The sequence below is a fragment of the Notamacropus eugenii genome, chromosome 2 (assembly GCF_028372415.1).
Source record: "Notamacropus eugenii isolate mMacEug1 chromosome 2, mMacEug1.pri_v2, whole genome shotgun sequence".
NCBI lineage: Eukaryota > Metazoa > Chordata > Mammalia > Diprotodontia > Macropodidae > Notamacropus > Notamacropus eugenii.
Genome location: NC_092873.1, coordinates 234,828,693 through 234,851,209, shown reverse-complemented (window position 1 = coordinate 234,851,209; position 22,517 = coordinate 234,828,693). Strand labels below are relative to the sequence as shown.

General features: G+C 39.1%; 1 protein-coding gene across 2 annotated transcripts in view; it reads left to right on the top strand.

Moving 5' to 3' along the window:
* Positions 1 to 22,034, top strand: part of LOC140526974 (utrophin-like) — a 78,388-nt gene extending 56,354 nt beyond the window's left edge. Inside the window, exons 14-15 of one of the 2 annotated variants that reach the window (XM_072643587.1) lie at positions 8,257 to 8,423; positions 21,861 to 22,034. In XM_072643587.1, the coding sequence (XP_072499688.1) occupies positions 8,257 to 8,423; positions 21,861 to 21,885 (192 nt within the window). In that variant the 3' untranslated portion in view covers positions 21,886 to 22,034. Of the gene's footprint in view, positions 1 to 8,256; positions 8,424 to 20,039; positions 20,302 to 21,860 lie in introns of those variants that run through there. The other variant, XM_072643588.1, reaches the window with a different exon arrangement.
* Positions 22,035 to 22,517: the final 483 nt, after the last annotated feature.

The following is a 22,517-nucleotide window of genomic DNA, read 5'->3' as shown; positions in this document are numbered from 1 at the left end:
CTGCAGTTTTTCTGTATTATAATTTTTATAGATACTGTATACACGTAGCAATGTATTGATATAATAATATCCATCATTAAATATGTCAATCACCAGTTTTCTGCTATTTAATTTTTAATATTAATATCCAAACTATCTTGTTGATAAAGTTATCTTTGACATTTTTTATCCTTCATTACCACCAATAAAATCCTGCTCGGTTCTTGATGGCATATTTTTAGTTTTGGTGTTCAATTGATTTTCTTTTTTTGGTGACTGAAATCTAAGGGGGAGAGGCTTTGATTTTACTAAACTCATTAGCAAGCATTTCTTGAGTGTCTACTGTGTGCCCTGTACTTTGAGGAGAGTAGGTAACTTTGTTAAAGTATCTTCACCTCATGATTCTCCAGTGTGCACTCTCCCATTATTTGGTATTTAGCTGCGTAATTGACATTCCATCCTGGCAGTTCTATAATCAATGCCTTGGCATATTCATTCTAAACAGAGGGAGGCGCCATAGGCTCAGGATGTGTTCTAGTAGAGGAATGCAGAAAAGAAATGAATGGTACACCACTGGCTGGTAACTGAGCAGAAAAAAAACACTGTATTACAGAAACACTGTTAGGTATTTGAAGCGATATTGAAGTAAATACAGAAAAGACCTGAGGAAACAGGTAAAAATGTTTTAAGATTTATGAAGATGAGGTTGTTTGTGTGCCCTTTACTGCACAGGAAGACTAAGCCTTCTTGCAGGATTCCTTTCCTGATTTACTTTTTTTTTTTTTTTACTTTAAAAAAAATTCTTTATTATGAACTTGAAAAATATCGACAAACTGGAACTTTTTTCATTTGTGAAGAACAGATATTGTATATGAAACTTAATTACATACAGCTTATTATTTTAAAGTATATTATAAGTATAAAATTTTTTTTATTAATTTTTAACATTTATTTTCACACAATTTTGGGTTACAAAATTTTCACCCCTTTTATCCCCTCCCCCCTCCCCCAAACCCAAGCTTTCTAATTGCCCCTGTGACCTATCTGCTCTCTCCTCTATCCTCCCTCCCTGCCCTTGTCTCCATCTTCTCTTTTGTCCTGTAGGACCAGATAGCTTTCTTGGCCCCTTAACCTGTATTTCTTGTTACCCAGTGGTAAGAACATTACATTTGGTCCTAACACTTTGAGTTCTAACCTCCTTAGCTCCCTCCCTCTCCACCCCTTCCCCTTGAAAGACAGGCAATTCAATATAGGTCATATCTGTTTAGTTTTGCAAATGATTTCCATACTAGTTGTGTTGTATAGGACTAATTATATTTCCCTCCATCCTATCCTGTCCCCCTTTACTTCTATTTTCTTATGGTCCTTTCCCTCCCCATGAGTGTCGACCTTGTATTGCATTCTCCTCCCCATGCCCTCCCCTCCATCCTCCCCCCCACCCTGCTTGTGCCCCTGTCCCCCACTCTCCTGTATTATGAGATAGGTTTTCCTATCAAAATGAGTGTGCGTTATATTCTTTCCTTTAGTGGAATGTGATGAGAGTAGACCTCATGTTTTCCTCTTGCCTCCCCTCTTTATCCCACCACTAATAAGTCTTTTGCTTGCCTCTTTTATGAGAGATAATTTGCCCCATATAACTTCTCCCTTTCTCCTCCCAATATTTCTCTCTCACTGCTTGATTTCATTTTTTTTTTTAATATATGATCCCATCCTCTTCAATTCACTCTGTGTACTCTGTCTCTATGTATGTGTGCGTGTGTGAATGTGTGTGTGTGTGTACTCCCACCCAGTACCCAGATACTGAAATGTTTCAAGAGTTACAAATATTGTCTTTCCATGTAGGAATGTAAACAGTTCAACTTTAGTAAGTCCCTTATGATTTCTCTTTGCTGTTCGCCTTTTCATGGTTCTCTTCATTCTTGTGTTAGAAAGTCAAATTTTCTTTCCAGCTCTGGTCTTTTCATCAGGAAAATTTGAAAGTCTTCTATTTCATTGAAAGACCATTTTTTCTCCTGAAGTATTATACTCAGTTTTGCTGGGTAGGTGATTCTTGGCTTCAGTCCTAGTTCCTTTGACTTCTGGAATATCCTATTCCATTCCCTTCTATCCCTCAATGTAGAGGGTGCCAGATCTTGTGCTATCCTGATTGTATTTCCACAAAACTTGAATTTTTTCTTTCTAGCTGCTTGCAATATTTTCTCTTTCACCTGGGAATTCTGGAGTTTGGCCACAATGCTCCTAGGAGTTTCTCTTTTTGGATCTCTTTCATGCGGTGTTCTGCGGATTCCTTGAATATTTATTTTGCCTTCTGGTTCTAGAATCTCAGGGCAGTTTTCCTTGATAATTTCATGGAAGATGATGTCTAGGTTCTTCTTTTGATCATGGTTTTCAGGTAGTCCCAGAATTTTTACATTGTCTCTCCTGATTCTATTTTCCAGGTCAGTTGTTTTTCCAATCAGATATTTCACATTATCTTCCATTTTTCGAATCTGCGCGGTATGTTCTGAGATATCTGTCTTTCTCGAAAAGTCCTTAGCGTCCATCCGTACCATTCCAGTTTTGAAAGATCTATTTTCTTCAGTGAGCTTTTGAATCTCCTTTTCCATTTGGTTAATTCTGCTTTTGAAAGCATTCTTCTCCTCATTGGCCCCTTGCACCTCCCTTGCCAGCTGAGTTAGGCTAGTTCTCAAGGTGCCAATTTCTTCAAGATTTTTTTGGTTCTCCTTTAGCAGGGAGCTGATCTGCTTTTCATGCTTCTCCCTCATCCCTCTCATTTCTCTTCCCAGTCTTTCCTCCACCTCTCTAACTTGATTTTCAAAATTCCTCTTGAGCTCTTCCATGGCCTGAGCCCATTGGGTGGGCTGGGACACAGAATCCTCGATTTCTGTGTCTTTGCCTGATGGCAAGCATTGTTCCTCCCCATCAGAAAGGAAGGGAGGAAGTGTCTTTTCTCCGGTAAAGTACCCTTCAATAGTTTTATTTCTTTTCCCTTTTCTTGGCATTTTCTCCAACCAGTGGCCTGACCTCTGAATGTTCTCCTCACACCCACCTCGCCTCCTGGTCCTCCCAGCCAGCGTTTGGGGACTGAGATTCAAATGCTGCTTCCCGCCTTAGGATTTTTGGTCAGGGGCAGGGCCGTGTCTCAGGCATAGTTCCCTCTGGGGGTTTATGCACAGACCTTCCACAATGGATCCAGGCTCCTGCCCGTTTGGGGAGCCCCTGTCTGCAGCCGCCTCTCAGCTTCCACCTCCTGGGGGGGGGCCCGAGCCTTGGGGGCACCCCACTCCCCTCTCAACTCGCCAAAGAGACTCTCTCACCCACCCCCGTCAGTCACCTGTTGGTGGGGTGGCCCGTGCTGCCGCTGAAGATCCCACCTCCGGAGCCCTCTCAGATCTGTGCCTCTCCGAGCCGTGGCCGCCGCTGCCGCCGCAGGTCCGGGCTGGGCTCCGCGTCTGCAGCGCAACGGACCTTTTGCGAGAGGTTTGCAGGTCCCTCTGTGGGTAGGGGGACCCGCGTGGCCGCTGGAGATCCCATCCCCGTAGCCCTCTCGGATCTCCTCCCCTCAGTGTCGCGGCCGCGGCAGGGCCACACTCCGCTCCCCGTCCCCGCGCCCAGTCCATGGCGCGAAGGACCCGCCACGAGAGGTCCGCAGGTCTCTCCGGAGCAGGAATCTCCCTCGCTCCAATACTCCGTGGTCTCTGGGTGCAGAATTTGCCCTGGCTTGGTCCCCTCTAGCCGTTCTGCGGTTTGTGTGTTCGGAGCTATGTGTATGTGCGTCTTTCTACTTCGCCATCTTGGTTCCGCCCATACTTTTTAAAGGAATAATATGACAATTGCACCGTACGATGAAACTGTAATATTACACAGGTTATTAGTTTGAGCAAGAGAGTGATAATGAGAAACATCTGGCTTCTATTTCTGGCTGTGATCTTTGACCAAAGCATTTAATCACTCTGTTATTTTCCTCCTCTTGAAAATGGGAATTAAATCTCAACTTACTTGCTTCAGTTTTCACTTGTGACAGTGACCCTAAGATGGTTTAGAAGGTCCCACAAGGTCTAATCATATAGTCTGCCTTCTTTTTGTGCCCACGCATCTTATTCTTTTTTAAAGTAAACTTGAGAACATAAAGCAACCTTTTGAAAAGGGAATCCTAATATTCTGGAATGACCCATAAAATAGTCTTTTATTAATGTTACTTCTTAATTAGGTAAGCCCTGACATAGTCTGTTTAGTAATGGCTTTACTTCCAGGTATGGAAATGTGTGTTTTGGATAGCTCTTTGGGCAGATCTGCTTCAGTGTTAAGCAAAAACATTTGCACCTCTGCAGTTATTCTTTCATTCATTTGGTTAGGTTTTTTTTTTTCTTAGATAATCTAGTTTTGAGTCCTGTCCTCGTGTGATTGATTAGCCCTTAACGTATGGCTTGATACCATTAGAGCCAGGTATCCCTCTGTTCTTCTCTGAAGATTTATAACAGAGCCTATTATTCACTCACTCAACAGTGCTCTGCCAGAGCTGCATTTAGTCTGGGAGTGAACACATCCTTCTCCGGAGTGAGGGAGTGAATGCCTTTCTATCTCCTAATATAAACCAGCTCCGAGGGATGAACTATTATTATCTGTTGGAGCTGTCTTCCCAAGGGGCTTCTGCTTTGTCTCAGCAGCATTCATGTTTCACTTAATGTCCTTCTTGGCTACCAAGCATGCTCCTCTATGGCAACAGACAGCACTTGGCTCAACACCTGTGCTGAGCCGAGCAAACACTGGCTTGGGGGGGAGCATCTGTCAGGGGCTTTCTGTTGGGCGTCTACGTGTGCTTTTTAGATTGAGAAGAACGTGAAGGTGTATAATCCTTCTCCTTGGGAAGCTACAGCTTGTACCTCTCCAATGTATTCCTGGAAACGAGCATGCTTAGAAAATTGGCAAATCCTTGTCCAGTGACCAGGAGGAAATGAGCATTGCTCTTAATTTATAATTCAAATTCTGAGGTGTCTTCAGAAGTGTGGCAAACTTACAATGATGGCTGTGGTGAGAACATCTCTTCAGAAAGTTGTGGTTTTGTTGCATCGTTTACAGAGGATGGCAGTTTCTTCTCCTCCGTACCAGAAGCTCTGTAAGGTAATTGTACCCTGAAAATGAACGTCTCAGGAGATTGATTCTCTGACCTCTTTTTCAAGCTTTAAAAACTGTCCTGAGAGTGATGGCGTTGAGGTACTTTGCAGAATGCCACGTTACACAATTTATTTGGCTGAATTGTTTGTGTAGTTACATTTGGGCTAAGAATTGTAAATAGTATTACAGCTTCAATGAATGCTGTCTTTTCTAATAGACGAAAGGTTGTCTTGTTTATGATATTCTACTGAAGTGTTTGCAGAGAATGTAATTAGTCGGTATTTTAAAAAATACTTTTTCATTCTTCTGAAAAGCATCATCTTACTAGTGTAAGCATTTTACTGATGTAAGTGTCAGAAAAATTAAAAGTAGATCGTATAAAATATTATTTTACCCTATTTCTATAAAACCAGTCCCCCTCCCAACACATCTTTCATTCTGTCATCTCATTAATTTTTTCTGTTTCTAAAATCAGAAGCGCATTTCGAGAACCATGGAAAATTGGTCTCTTTAGAGCTTGTTGCCTCCATTTTAGAACGGTTCCTTTTTTTTTTATTTAGGAAGACTCCTTTGTCAGTAATTATATTAGATATCATAATATTGAAGTGTTAGAAGAGGATCTCAAGGGTTTTCCAGTTCCATCTCTGGCCCCGATCTCTCTCTTTTTCTCTCTGCTTTCACAGGTGGTCCTCTCTGCAAGTCTGGGCACTTCCATAGAGTGGGAAGTACTTAGAGTAAAACAAGTGTTATCTTGTAAGAAAAACTGAGCAGGAAAAGGAAAGTGATTTAAAAGTTTCGAATTTCAGTTTGTCACTCCCTAAATCGTCCATGAGTTTGTACATCAGCCTCTCTTTTGAAGTTAGCACTGTCAGTGTTATTTGTGGAGAAGCTATTATTTATAATTTAGAGATAAGTCTTATTCCTATAACTTTTTCCAATGACTTGCTGCAGAATTCCATTTTAATATTAGTGTCAAACCCGTTTTCCAAAAGTTCCTTTCAAACATGATATTCTCAAAAACTTGGATTCAATCCCTTGTCAGACACACCTGTGAGCAGAATGAAACTTGGGGCTTTTCATTTTCTCCTAATGTGGCTAATATAGAATATAAAAAATATTGAACTTTATTTGCATGGCAAGTTTCTATGGTGCTGGAGAGCGAGGTGGACAACCAAGGTATTGTCTTTTGATTCCTTTATTTTCTTTGGACTTTGGCTAAAGCAGTTTTTCCATATAGAAAGTTTTCCTAGGGAGATGTATAGCAGGTTATGATTGACTGAAGTACTGAGGCATTCTTTGCAAGAACCTTCAGAAATATTTCTTACTCACTTGATTAGCTAAGCGAGGCTTCATAGATAGGATTTAATAACAATGTCAGCTGAGATAATCTGTATCTTTCATTTCCAATGTTTGATTCAGTGTGGTGTGTTTCAGTGCATGTCAAAGAATAAATCTGATCTGCTCAAAGCATTTTTTCACGCAAATAAGACAGTGTTGTTAATAGAGAAGAAAAGCTCATTCACTCATGCTTTTTTTGTGAAAGAAATTACAAGCATGAATACATAAAGCATCCTTTTTTTGTTTGGAGCTGGGTCACTTCACTGATACATTTGTACAGACTGTACAGTCGATCATTTGTCTCCCTTCTCAGACAGCCAAATGACTCCACTAGGTACAGCCACGAAAGTTAGCACAGCCAAACATGGTCAGCTGCAATATCAGTAAAGGAAGAGGAATGCTTTAATCAGTTTGGCTAATAACATCCCAAATAAAGGATACCCCAAATTACGATAGAATTTTGTTTACCTTGACCTGTCACTGGGATTTCGTTAGAACAGAACAGCCATTTAGGGGAGGGTTACTCTTTGGGCAGATTTCTTGAGAGTTTCCTGTATTTACAACATGTGCTATCTCAGTCTGAAAATGGTATTTATGTCACTTTGTGCAGGAATTGATCCTGCCGTGTACTTTTTGTACCACTGCTCAATTACTGCTGATGCAGCTAACAGAATAAGAAATTTACAGTCCCAATATTTTCCAGCAGGTGTCAACATAAGGCAATGCTATCAAAGCTCTGGTTTAAGGAACCAAGAAACTAAAAAGGAAACTGGCATGAATATTGTAAATTAAAACGACCTAGTGGGAGATGGATGCATAACATTCATTTTGTTGAACTGAGCAAATTTATTTTCGACATTGACAACCCTGAAATGTGTATGATGTCAGTGGGGTACAATTAGATGGCTGAGAGTTGCTTGCCTGAATAGTTGCTTAGTGATCGCTACTCCTCTGAAAGATGTTTGATAGTGGTGACAGAAAACAATTCTACAGCATAGGAATATTTTTTTGTATTTTGTCATCTATAATAGAGTTTAATTGAATTCCATTTGTTATCAGTCTTCATGTATCAAATGGATAAATATCATGAATTCATGTTCTTATGGACACCAAGAATATTAGAACATTAGTACAACTTGGTCATTTTACGGATGAACAAACTAAGGACAAAAAAGCTGTGACTGACCTGAGCTCACACATCTTTCTTAGTGTACACATCACTTTTAAGTTCCCAAAGGAAGCAGTAGCTCATATTTTCATTTGAAGGGAAATCAGCAATTTTTATGTATACATTTAGAATATATATACTTCAGCAGAGATGGAACCCTCAGACATTTTTCTTTTATGCAAATGAAAACAATTTCAGAGAGAAATTAAATGCTAGGTTAACCTGAACTGAATTGAATTCCAGTGGCCAGTCATTGCTTCTCTCGTACCCTCCCACTACCCTAGTTACTGGTGCCGTCCTCGGTTTGTTAGATGTGTGGTTATAGCCCCAAAGTAGATTGCCAACTTCTTGGGATTGATTCAAACAGTTTCTCTCAGTACCTTGCATATCATGAGTACTTAATAAACGTTTGTTGCGTTGGACTGGACTGGAATTCAGAAGTTGTAGGCTTTGAAGAAATCCCTTGTTTATGTTTGAAAACATTCGACTGTTTGAAGAAGATTGGCTTTGTTATGAGGAAGATCAAAGTCGCTGGTTAAGTCCAAACATCATGGTAATTGATGATCGTAAAAACTATTGTCTTTATCTAGCAGAATAATAAATTACTATTACTTAACATTTGCATTTTTCTCTTCTTATTTTAATGGGACATACAGGCAGAAATCAACCCACACAGCGATATTTGGAAAAATATCGTTGAAAAACAACAGGAAAATATGATCAAGGCCCTTGGAAATTCCAATGCAGCAGCCACCCTCCAACATAAAATCAATGTTATGAATGAAAGATGGAGTCATTTAAAAGCCAAATTGCCTTGCATCAGGTCAGTATAAGATATATGAAAATAGGAATTTTGAGAAAAATTTCTTTGTTAATGTGGTATTGTGAGAAAAGAGGTGCAGCACTGAAAATGGCTCAGCAAGATTTTAACATTTTAAATCCAAGTGTACTTGGATCACAATTTAGAGTTGCAAATAGATTTACCAAAATCTAGTCTGTTCTTAAAATTTGCATTGTAAGTAAGGTTGGAAACTGCTTAATAATAGTGAATATTAGTTTTAAAGCAAAGGCCAGTACTGACATCCAAATCTCAGTGGAATCTTTTGAACTGGATAGTAGTCTCATTAGTAGGCTAGGTAGCCTGGCCTTGGAGTCAGGATAGCCTGGATTCATCCGATTCCTCTAAAACATATTATTGTGCTGAGTCGTTCTGTATATGTCCCTTCACTTTTCTTGCCACGGACAATTCTCTTAAGACTTTTAAATTACAGATGTCATGTTGACCTGTATTAATGAAGGAAGTTCATATACCAAGGAGCTTCGTAACCTGAGAAGATAATAGATCCACATGTGCATCAAGGCGGGGGGGCGGTGTTACAAGCCAAGGAGTTTCCTAAAGTGGGGAAATTATAGAGATCTGGTGGTGTAGAGAATATTATTAGTATTTCTCTTACTAACATTTCTCCTCTTGCCTTTCTCCCCTAATAAGATCTGTAATTTTATCTAAATTGGTAGTCTGTTTACCAGCATAGATTGAAGTCTTGCTAGGTTTGGTAAAGGAATTTCAGAAGGTACTATGGTGGCCAAGACAAATTGATCATTTTATGGCTAACCTTCTGGTAAGAAGCCCTTGAACTTGAAGTCAGTTGGTTGTCAGGCATAAGACAGAGTCTATTCTCTAGCCTATGTTCCACATCTTTTTTTTTTTCCTTTGGCTGGACTTTCCAGAGCTTGTTCTTAATTGACAACTTTTAAGACCTCAGGTTCACAAGCACATCATCCAGGACTGTGGCAGAATATTATCATCATGGTCAGTAGTATCTGGGGGTAGAGAGATTGATATCAGATGCATTTCAGATGGGTGATTGAAGTCAGTCCATCACTCAACTATCATTTATTAATGTGTACTACGTGGCAGGCACTGTGGTAAGCACTGGAGATAAAAAGAAATGCAAAAACAAACTCTAGCATCAAGGCATTCATACTCTAATAGGGAAAGATAACATACAAGATATAATCAGGATCAGGTAGAAGTATTATTGGAGTAAGGAGTAAGGAAAAGACTCCTTCAATATGGTTGAACATAATACGTTGTGATGGCTGTGATTACAGAATGGAAAATGTCATAGATGTGTGCCAGTTTATGTAAATCATTTTCAAGTTGGCATTTTCAAGTTGTGCTGTAAAATCCTCCATTTGAATTTTATTGGTCCTAATATGTTTGTTCACCAATTTCAATACCTTTCTCCCTTTTTCATACCTGTATAAATGAATCAATGTCTATATCTCCACTCTTCCAGCTTGAATGGCAACTCTGTGATCAAGTCACTCTCTGTTTAATTGTTAGGAATTTAGGCCTCTCTTTTTTAAATTCATCCCAGAATGTGTTGCTCAGAAAGCCTGCAAGAGGAAAGAAAACCCAGTCTGGTGTGACTTTGAAAAATGATCAACCAATTTAGCTACCTTTTTCTCTACCAAAAGGGAAAAACAAAGGAAAAACTCCCCCATGGTGAAATTAGTTTGTGTGTAGACACAAGCTCAGTGTGATATACTGTAGTTACCTTTGCTTCTGGTTTCCTAACCATGATTTCTTTGGTGCAGCCACTTTGGTGGATCTACGATTTCATTAATTTTCTATATTGTTTCTGGTCATCCCCTTTCTGTGGTTCTTCGTACATGGTAATACTGATCCACTTTTCTCCATATATTCTTCCATATGTTGGGTGTTAGCCCAGCGTGCTCAAGGATGTTTGTGGTCGTCATTACTATCTAGCAGGAGACCCCAGGATATTACTTGAGCTATCCTTGTCATTTCTTGTGCTAGCTACTTCACTTGCCCATGCTATGATCTAGTCTGTTGGAAAAATATGTGTTAGAGAAGAGTAAAATATTTGGGATCATAATGATCATCTCCTCAATAAGTCCTTGTCTGTCTGTATCACTTATCCAAGATAAGTCTGTCTATTCATAGCTGGGCAAAGGACTGCCAGATCAAATGTAAGCCATATTTTAGGAAATATGTTTTATTTTCCCCCATCTATTTTATTTTTCCAATACAAATAGGTTGAGCAATCTTTTTCCAAGGTACTATTGTTTTCACCAAGGAAATTAGGATTTTAGAGTATCACACAATTAGTTCACTATTGATCAATAAGATCATTTAAAAATCTCACCATTGATAATGAATTCTTCTCTTTCCAAACAAGGTACATAGGGTGTTTCCTATAACACCAAGTACTTTAGGTGATCAAATGCCTTTTTGTTTCTCATCTTATGTGATGGTAACATTTAGATTGCCCTTGAATCATAGAGTGCTTTGTCATGTTCGGTATCAGTAAGGACCCTGGCATAGACAGCTTCTTTGATCGACTTTTCTAAAAGAAAAGCAACTTTTGAGGGGTCAGCAATCTACTTTAATCAAGCACATATGTCATTCACTTAGTTCAGGGGAAAAAGTCAGCACCCTGAACTTCAGAGACAATAAAAACAAATTACAACCAGAAAGACCAACAGACAGGGCTTCCAACTGTCTGAACATAGAGAAGACATATATCATTACCAGAGAGAGAAGCCCCAACACATCTGGGTTTTCAAAGCAGGGGGGCTTCTTAAAATGGCTGCCCAGAGTCTCATCTGGCATATAGAAACCTTCTTCCAAAAAATTAGTCCAAAGTAAAACCTCACCTCAGAGTATATATATACTTTTCAGAGCTTGAGGGCATGACTGTCATGACCCAGTATCTCATTAGAAATTAAAAAAAGGTGTTGTCAGAGGCCTATTAATGGATGGGGAAGGTTTTTAACTCTTTTTTCTCCCCCTAGCCCCCACTTACCCTCAATCATTAACCTTACATGTCCACATGGATGGATAGGTACGATGATACCTTTTTGGGCGACCATTTAAAAAGCTATGTATGTTTTACTCTATGTCAAACATACATCTGTTGTATCTTTGATCTGCATTCAGGCTGTACTAGTTCTTTGGAGATGGACCAACATCTTTCATCATAAGCCTTACAGAATTGTCTTGGATCATTGTATTGCTGAGAAAGCTAAAGTTATTCATAGTAGTTCACCATAAAATATTGCTGTTACTGTGTAAACTGATTGTACATTACTAGTTTGACTTTTCTCACATCCCCTCCGACATTTGTCATTTTCCTTTTCTGTCACATTAGCCAATCTGACAGGTGTCAGTAGGTCAGAGTTATTTTAATTTTCATTTCTCTCATCACTAGTGCTTTGGAGCATTTTTTTATATGACTATAGAGAACTGATTACTTTTCCTGAAAACTGCATGCTAATATCCTTTGACCATATAACAGTTGAGGAATGCCTGTTATTTCTATAAATTTCCCTCTATAGCTCCCTCGCCTGACTGGTGTTTCTGGATAATGGCCATCACCTCTCTTTGTACAAAGTTTTAGAATTTTCATGAAAAAGACTAAATGTATGCCTTTCATTTCTTTAGGTAACAAATGTTATGAGGTGATATGCATGACTGTGAGTGAATCATAGATCAAAATCTTGCAAAAAAGGGCTATTATTTCTCCTACCATTTTTGATGTTCTTGGAATCCAAAAAACTTTACTGTCACAAGCCTCATTTTAGGTTTTATATAATTTTCATCATATTCTTCACTTTCATGCTTTTTTTTAAAGGCGAGGAATTTTTAGGTAAATTGTCAATTATCTAAGAGAAAATGAAAGGGGATGTTGGGGCAATGTAGTACAGAGTAGGAAAAGGAACTGTGGACCTTGAAATTAGATAGAATTTGGTTTGATACCAGTTCATAATGGGCAGGTCATTTCACTATCATCCCTTAAATGAGGTCAACAGTGTTTGTGGAGGTAGAGTCAGAGACCTGTGGAGAGGATTGAAATTACTATTATATTATGACCTAATGACCGATGATATTTTGTGTTTGTCTTAGATTTAATATGTAGCTTTGTTCAGTGAATGGTAATTGTCTCATCTCTGTTTTAGTCCTCTCAATTATATTTAGTTTAAAGATAACTCCAGGCCCACACAATTTTTTCTAGTTTAGTATAACTAAATTTCGATTGACAACCACATCTTCTCATTTGTATATATGCTTCTGATGTATTCCCAGTGAGCCAGATGTATTTTGTGACCTTCAGAATGTTGTGTAATGACCAAGTTAATGATTTTCTAAACCTGTATCAAAGCTAATTGTCATACTGACATATTTCCTAAATATTGTAAATATTGGTGATTATAAAAGAGGTCTAGAAGCAAGCTGTGAAAATGCCTCCCTTGCTCCCCCCCCCCCCCATCAAACCAGCACTTCTTTTCATTATCTTGATATAATATTTCTGTGATTACCTTTTCTTTGTTATAAATGACGTTGGTATGATAGATGACCTAAGGAGAAGGGCATTTCCAGTCAAGGGAATTCTATTGAGGAAATGAAAAGTTGCCTGTTGTAGAAGAAATGGTATCATTAGTGGGTCTATACTGGCTTTGTAGATTGCATTGCAAAAACCGGAAGTGTATGCACTTTCAGAAACTCTGCCTTGGCAGGGCTGGATCAGCCTTCAGCCCAGCTGAATGCTACTTTCTTCCTCCCGTGTCCACAGAAAGGTGACCTTAACAAAGTGTTTCCCTGATCGCGGTATTTGATTTCATTGAGCTATTCTTTTTCTTCATTTCGTTTGGCATCCCTGGGTATACTTTTTAATCCTCCTTCTGGGGATCTCTTCAATTTGACCCTAGCATTTAGGTTTGAAATTGAGAGGGAACACTCCACTGTGGGAGCTTCATCTGTGATATCTTCGGTGCCCTATGACTTGCAGGCACCCAATGGAGAGATTCTCCATCTGACACTTTGTATCCAACTGAACTCAGAGCAGAGTGGTCTTAGTGGAAGAAGTAACCAAGAACCTTATCCTCTATGGTGGGCCCACTTGTCTAGGTGGTTATTGGAACTTCAGAGCAATGGGGTTTGATTTCTTACCTAAAGGGCGAGGCTTTGACTTCCACTGGGCCAAATATCCCAAATATCTGTGTATGCTCACTTTTATGCAGTAAAAACTATACATGCCTGCCTTGTTTTATTGCACTTCACTCTCCTGCAAATGAAACAGTACAAATGAAAACAAACACATGCCCAGATATTTTTAAACACTTGGGGAAAATTGGAAACTGGTCAATATTTTTCTCTACTGAGATTGCAGAACTGATGTTACTTTGCAAACCACACCTGTTTAGAAACACTATCTTTTTTTCTCTATAAACCAACCACAAAACTATACATAGTTGCATCCCTTGGCCTTTGTGATATTCTTTGGTGGTCATCACCCCAAATCTTACTAGATGTCATCTAAGGTATAAGATTTTTGAAGTGATACAAGGCATTCTCAAACTTCAGTTCAGTTCTCTTTGAACACAATATGCATCATAACACAAAAGATCTCACTTGAGGGTACTTGAATACCCTGACTGGTAACTTTTCATGTTTTGAATAGGAAAGTGAATAATGAATATACATAGGTGATGTTTTTTTAAAACTTTTGCAGATGATTATGATTTGCTTTAAGTAATACAATAATATATAATAAAATGTACATTATATTACATATTATGATGCCACATACTTATGATCTATTGTCAATATATAATTGTGGACAATTATGATATGTTAATTGTTTGAATTTCTGGGGTATATGAGTAGGCAAAAGCAAAGGATGGTGTTCTTGGCTCCAGGAGGGGAGACAGTATGATTCCATGCCCATACATAGCCAGCAGATGGTAGAAGGGGAAGGGCAAGAGACTTGTTTTGGCCTGCTCTAGTATCTTCTCAATGTACCTTTCTTCACTCATCAGGTAATCAGTAGTCTGTCTCTGGTTAGCACATCGAAACCAGTTATAGGATGTGCAGGCTCCACATTAAGGAACAGGGCTTTTCTAATCACTTCAAGCATCATGATTTCCCAAAGTAGAATCCTAAGTGTCTTCCACATGGGTTGCCACCAGGCAGAAGACAACATAGATACTCTGAGATTAGGACTTTATTGGCCAGGGCCCTGTTAATATGGAACTCCATTGACAAGAATTATGTAGGATAAGAAGGCTTTTGAACAGCTTGTGATTAGCAGTTTTTAGAGAAAGTATATAAGTCAGTGAGATCATAGATCATCAAAGAATTGAAATAATTATGTGAACATGCAAATACATGGTTTAACATTTAATTTTGCTTTGGACAGTATTTTAACAGTAGTTAAAATACTCAGTTTCCTTCCCCTATCCCCTCTGTAAGTCTAACACTGTTATTATGCAGGTTTTTGAAAAGGTAAAAGAAGCTCTAAACTTTGGTAATTATGTGTTGTGTTGCAATATTAGTGTTAGCTCATTAGAAAAGTCCATTCTTTCTCAATATTAGGAAGTAGTAGTAAGGGTGAATTCAGATTGACCTAAGTTTCTTTGAACAATGAAATGCTTATACTTTTCTATCCACCTTTGATCAAAGATTCTCTACAGTTCTGAATCACATTTTTCTCTGAGACTATTTCAGTTTTAAATAACTAAATTTTATTTTGTTCTAACATTATTACATATTTGCAGAAGTTTTCTTTCATGTACTTGAGTTTTACTTTCTTTTGGCTTCATAGATGCAGCCAATTTTCCATTTCGTTCCATAAATGTATATGAAATGCCCACTGTGCACCAGTTACCAGGTTAGAGAATACAAAGGCAAAAATAAATGAAGATAAAAAATACCCTTATTCTTATTCTACTGATTTATTTAGAGTTTTGTCTTTCTCTGGTCAATTAGTTAACAAAATACTTTGCTATGAATAGTATCTTTCTTCAACGTAATGTGTTCTGAGGCAATTTATTTTTCTTAGGTGGTTCTGATGCAAAGAAACCTAGGAAAAACCACATTGAGTGGAGATACCCTGTCTTATAGTATATACCTGTGTTTCAGTACAGAATGACATACCAGTGTACATACTAGTATATCCTGCCTTGCCTCTTTGTTTAGAATGTAAGAGAACAGAAATCAGTGTTACTGGATTTTGGGGGAAGAGAAAGCAAAGAAGAATATAAACTATAGGATTTAAGGAATCTAGAGGGGAGACCAACTTCATTGTGTTTTCTTCTGCCCATATGTTTTGAATTGCTATGTAGAAGCAATGAACAAGAGGGACCTTGGATATCAGCTAGCAGAGTGTGTTTTGGAATAGTATTCTATCCAAGGGTGGGGAACCTGTGGTCTCCAGGCCACATGTGGCCCTCTAGGCCCTCAAGTGTTGCCCTGTGACTGAATCCAAACTTCACAGAACAAATCGCCTTAATAAAAGAAAGGCAGCAACCAAGGACCTAGAAGGCCACATGTAGCCTCGAGGGTTAGATTCCCCATCCCTGGATAGGAGATACCAGAGAACCTAAACGTTGGAATCTCTGCTCACATCCACCCCTCCAAAAGCAGGGATCTCTTGTTAATCTTTTTCTTTTTTTCCCATTTGTCTTTCAGCCTCGTAATTCAACAGGAACTGTTTACTCCAGAGTTACCAATACTCTGTTTATTGGTAAATTTCTTAAACTTGTACTTTTTTGACCTGTCTCAACATTTGAAACCGTTGGCTAACCTCTCCTTCTTTGTACTTTCTTCTCTCTGACTTTCTACCTACCTCCCCTACCTCTGAGTTAATTCCCTTTGCTGTTTATCCTCCATATCGCAGTACCTAAAGGTGATTTTACCCCCTGGCTCTATTGTGGGCCTTCTCTCTCAATGCTGCCTCAGCTTGATGACCTGGTCGGCTCCCATGGAAAGGACCTAAGGAACAAGACTAGATGGAAACAATGTCTTTTTCCTGTCTTGTGTTGCCAGCTGCCCATTGAACATTTCAATTAGATGTCCTGAAGGCATCTTGAACCCCTCATTTCCTTTTTTTTTCAAGTCCTAGTCTTAATAATATTTTATTTTTTCTTCAGTTGCATCTAAAGATAATTTTCTTTATCTTTAGCATTCGGTTTTCAAAAGTTTGAGTTCCAAATTCTTTCCTTCTCTCCCTTCCTGAGAGTAAGCAGTCTGATATATGTTACATATGTGTAATCATGCAAAGCATATTTCCATACTTGTCATGTTGTACAAGAAAATACAGACAAAAAGCAACACACGTGCCAATAAAATAAGTGAAAAATAGTATGTTTCAATCTGCATTTAGTTCCTTTTTCTGAAGACGCATAGCATTTTTCATCATGAGTCCTTCAGAATTGTCTTGGCTCATTGCATTGCTGAGAACAGCTAAGTCATTTACAGTTGATCAGCACACTGTATTGTTGGATCCGTGTCCAATATTAGACTCACTTCACTTTGCATCAGTTCATGTAAGTCTGTACAGATTTTTCTGGATTCATCCTGCTGATCATTTCTTAGAGCATACTAGTATTCCATCCAATCATATACCACAATTTGTTGTGTCCTAATCTTTCAATGTCCCTTCCAACACTTAGCATTTTCCTTTTCTGTCATATTAGCCAATCTGATAGGTAGATATGAGGTATTATCTCAGAGATGTTTTAATTCACATTTCTCTAATCTATAGAGACAGAGCATTTTTTTCGTATGGCTATAGCTTTGATTTTCTGAAAACTGCTTGTTCCTATCCTTTGACCACTTATCAATTAGGGAATGACTTGTAACCTTTAAAAAAATTGGCTCAGTTCTCTACATGTTTGAGAAATTAGAACTTTATCAGAGAAACTTTCTCCAAAAGAAAAAAATTTCTCAGCTTTCTACTTTCCTTCTAATCTTGACTGCATTGGATTTGTCTGTGCAAAAACTTTTTAATTAAGTGTAGTCAAAATTATCCATTCTGCATCCCATAATGCTCTCTGTCTCTTGTTTGGTCATAAATTCTTCCTTGTCCAGATCTCCACATTTCCTAATCAGAACTCATTATCTTTCCTCCTACCCCCCAACTCATCTTCTGAATTTTCCTTTTCATGTTGATAACACCATAATTTATCCAGACAATTCAGCTTCCCAATGTCGGTCTATCCTTATCTTTTCTTATACCCCATACAACACATAAATTGTTTGTTGCCAAATCTGTTTTAACAGTATCTTTTATTTTTTCCCCATCTCTTTACTTACATGACCTGTTTCTGGCTATCATCTCCTTTTACCTGGACTGTTGCCTCTTCAACCAGCTTCCCACCCCAAGTATCTCCTCATCACATCCTATCCCCTCATAATTTTCCTCCCTTATTTAGCAGACAGGCCAGTGACTTTCTAGGGTCAGATCTCCTTTGTTTCACTTTGCCAACCGTTCACAACCTGCCCCCAACATTCCTTTCTAACCTCATTATGCATTAATTTTCTTCATCATTTCTTCCCGATTGGACTATCTCCTCCTGCCATTCCCCACCGGAAGTGGCAGTAGTGCTCTAGTGTTGGAATGGCCCGTTTTTCAGAAATAGCCAAGAGGTCTGAAGAAGAGAGAGAGAAAGGAAGGAGTCCTTTGGTCTAGGTTTCACATGTGGTACTTCAGACCAGTGGGTGCTGTAAACCTGATAGGCTCCCAGAGACACAGGTTTGAAGTTTTCATCAAAAGTCCTGTTGGAAACATCATCAAGGCCACCTTGATTTGCCAAGCCTGGCTAGAGAGAAGGACCTGAGGGCTAGCCCAGAAGCCACTTGCCTGAGGCCAGTAATCCTGTCCCCAGGCCCCAGGGCCTGTCTGCCCTCACATAGCTTTCTCAATTAGTTTCCTCTCTTTTCCTCTTATTAGCCCTCTATCTCCTGACTCCATCCCTTAGCATGCTTAGCATGCATTCCTTTCTCATCTCTACTTCTTAGAATTTCTTGCTTTCTTCAAATCTCAGCTCAAGTGCCATTTTCCACAAGAAGTCCTACTAGATTCTCTGCCCTTATCCCACGCCCCAGCTATTTATGTTTTCTCCCCAAACCCATTACCTTGTCTATATTTTAGAAATATTTTGCATTCTTAAAAATTCTGATTTCTGCCAGGACAGAGACTGTTTAAATTTTGTCCTTGAATCCCCAGTGCCTGGCACATATTTGAGAGGTGATAAAGGAATAGCAATTAATTAAAGCCAAGAAAAGTTGAATGTCTCCTTTACAGACATGCAAAATGTAGAATGTCTTATGTGCAATAAGGAAACTTGGATTTCCCTTCCTTTATGCAGATCTCTTAGACCTTTCAGGCTTAGACTTGAATTTCCTCATCTGGAAATAGGTAATAATTACATGACTTATCTCGCAGGCTGATGGTGATAAAAGTACATTGTAAACCTCAAAGGGCTATGGAAATATGAACTATGATTTTATTACAGAAGAAAAATAGTAGGACGTCATAAAGTGTCTCAGCATGAATCATTTGAGTCCGGTTTTCTTCTCAACTGTATTTAAAATGGGTTACTGAATAGTCGCAGATCAGCCTGATTAAATACCCTGCAACAAAGAATGGATATACTTTCTCCATACAACATTACACTGTATTGTACCACTCTGCAGAGCCAATTGAATTTGGGATTGTGCCACATGCAATAAGAGAAGATTAAGGTTGTCTTAAAATTAGCTAGTGCACTATGATCTAAGCCAATCTTGTTTAAGAAGATGGGATGAGAAATGAGGTGTTTTTCTCTTTCTCTTTTCCCCTTCATTCAGTTGTCTCAATCATTCCTTCAAGTGTATGAAGAATTTTTACTTTACTTGCCTAAATCCAATAAAGACCAGGGCCTTATAGATTGGGCATATGTTAATTTTCTTTTCTCACTATTTCATTAGAGACGTCTTCCCCCAGTTCAATCAGGAAAGTGTTACTTCCCTGCCTCTGAAGCTTTTCAAGCAGTTGATCAGAGAAGTGGCCACTTGAATAAATGGAACAGTAAGCTCGTCTTGGTTAAATTGGTACAACTTCAAAAGCAAACGATGTATGGGGAAGACACAGAAAAAAAACCAAAACAGGGCAAGTTTAACCAAACCTAAAGCCATTCTTTAACAATATTTTTGAATACTTAAGGCCTTATCTTGTTTCTACTTTCTGTCCTGTTAATAATCTTGAAAGCAGCCAATCTAATAAAACTCCCATATTAAAGAGATGCTAGTTTCCAAAACAAATCTGGAGGCAATTATTGACACTACAAAAGGTTTCTTTGTCTTACATCTGTAGGGTTCTTTCTAAGTTTCCAGTCCCCAACATTTCAAGAATTACTTGATTATCACCAAACTGGTTGTTGTCCTTCGTTCTCGAAGAGGACCAAAATGACATTACCATGACAAAATGACATTTCTGTGTGTCCGACTGTGGCTGATCAGACCAATATGAGCTTGGAATGCTCTACCACAGATTGAGCACAGATAGTCATATGAACATTGGGGGTGGATACTCCAAATGTGCGCATCCCACATTTACTTTGTGCTGTCTTGATTCTGCTTTGCTCATAGAGTATAGCACCCTTTCTGATGTGGGCACACCATGCTGAGCGGTCCTGTGCCAGTGTCTCCCATGTCACACAACCAATTCCAAAGTTCTTGAGAGAGACCTTGAGAGTTTCCTTGCATTGCTGCTTCTGACCACCATGTGATCGCCTATGCCATGTGATTTCTCCATGAAACAGTTTTTGGCAAGCGTACAGTGCAGTGGATAGAGCCAGCAGAACAGGAGTCAGGAGGACTTGAGTTCAAATCTCACCTCCAACTTTTGACATTCACCCCCTGTGTGACCTTGGACAAGTCACCTAACCCCATTTGCCTCATCCTGGGTCATCTCCAGTCATCCTGATGAATATCTCCTCACTGGATTCAGATGATTCTGGAGGAGAAGTGAGGCTGGTGACCTGCACAGTCCTCCCTCAAAACTAAGTTAAGTGCAAGTCATGTCATTATTTCTCTGATAGCATGGTCTTCTTCGTCAACAAAGGATGAACACACACACATTTTGCATTTGAACAATGTGTTTAGCCCATTGGAATTGTGCTCTCTGAAATGTAGTATGAATGCTTGGCAGTTCCGCTCAAGCAAGGACCTCAGAGTCTGGTAGCTTATCCTGCCAGGTGATCCTCAGAATCCTCCCAAGACAGTTCAAATGGAAGCAATTCAGTTTCCTGGCATGGCACTGGTAGACTGTCCATATTTCACAGGCATACAACAATGAGGTCAGCACAATGGATCTGTAGACCTTCAGTTTGGTAGTCAGTCTAATACCTCTTCTCTCCCAAACTTTTCTTTGGAGCCTCCCAAACACTGAGCTAGCTCTGGCAATGCGTGCATCGACCTCATTGTCAATGTGTACATCCCTGGAAAATACACTACCAATTGTAAGTGAACTTTTCCACAGAGTTCAAAACTTCTCCATTTGTTGCAACCGATAGTTCTACATATGGATGGTGGCTGAGGGAGCACCTGTATTTTCTTGCTGTTAATTATTAGGCTACATTTAGCACAGTCAGCAGTGAATTGATCCATACTTTGTTACATTTCAGCTTCAGAGGTTGCATTGAGTACACAATCATCTGCAAACAGAAAATCGTGCACCAACACTCCCTCCACTTTGGTCATAGCTTTGTAGCCTTTTCAAACGGACGAACTTACCATCAGTACGGTAGTTGACCTTGAGACTGTGTTTATCCTCACTGAAAGTATCTGATAACATGGCTGAAAACATCATGCTAACAAGCATGGGAGCAAGCACACAGCCCTGTTTCACTCCATTGGTGACTGGGGAGGCACAAGAGCATTGTCCACTATCCACAACCTGGGCAAACTTGCCATCGTGACGCTGGCATACAATACTGATGAACTTCTCTGGGCAATCCAATTTTGACATAATTTTCCCTAATTTGTGAGTGTCAAAGGCCTTGGTCACATCTACAAACATTGTGCACAGAATAGGAATCTGAATCTCATTTATGTTTTTTGTCTTGTAAGAATCCTAAGAAAAGATTTGCGTGATGTTGTGGTGGTAGGGGTGGTGTAGGAAGAGAGAGCCAATAATTTGTATAGTTGAGAGTCTCATCTCCCTTCAATAGTTTTAGTCATTTCAGTTTGACTTGAAATCTCAAGTCTGGCACATGCTACCTGAAGGAAAGTATTACACCTTTCTTTGGTCTTCAGTATTCTCATCTCTAAAATGAGGAAGATGGACGAAATGATCGGAAAATCTCTTATAGCTGAAAACTCCACGTTCCTTATTTTTGTTTTGTGAACCTTAAAGTGCCCTATAAATAAGAGTGATTATAATTATTATTTCCCATATGTTCTTAATAGGAGGAGAAGTTCAAACAAGCTCTAAAGAGCTGCCCACATGGTGTGTATAAAGCCTCTTGGACCTGACAAGGTGTAATAAAAATAGAAGATCTGCATTATGAAATTGCTGCATCTGCATCAAACATGTTGTCTCCAGCAACTGATAGGAACCATTCGTTGTACCAATATTTGAAAGCTAAGAAAACTTTACATAACTGAGGAATTTCCTGAGCCTCCTGTGGAACCTGGAAGGCACCTATTCTATCTGTCAAGTAGGTGGTGAGTTGTTTATCCAGCTCAGTTAGGCTTTCCTGCAAGACCTGCAACATGTGGTCAGTTTCCCTCATGGTCTGTAGTTGCTTTTCCAAAGAAATTTGTCTGAATTCTGCCTATAGAGGAGAAAAAGTATTAAGAAACTCAGCAGACACTCAGTTAGGTATAACTATCAGAATACAAGAGCATCCACACATTCTAGGTCACAAAAAGAAGAAAGAGATGCCAAAGCATCACCGCTTAGAGAGCTATGACTTGATTTAGAGAAGTAATTAACATCCAAGAACATTCATTGAAAAGATGCTATTGAGTTGTAACAAAAAAAAGATACTTGTACTTTTCTCTTAGCAAAGCATAAAAGACTACCCCTCACAACATTAGATTTCTTCTATAAACAACATTAAA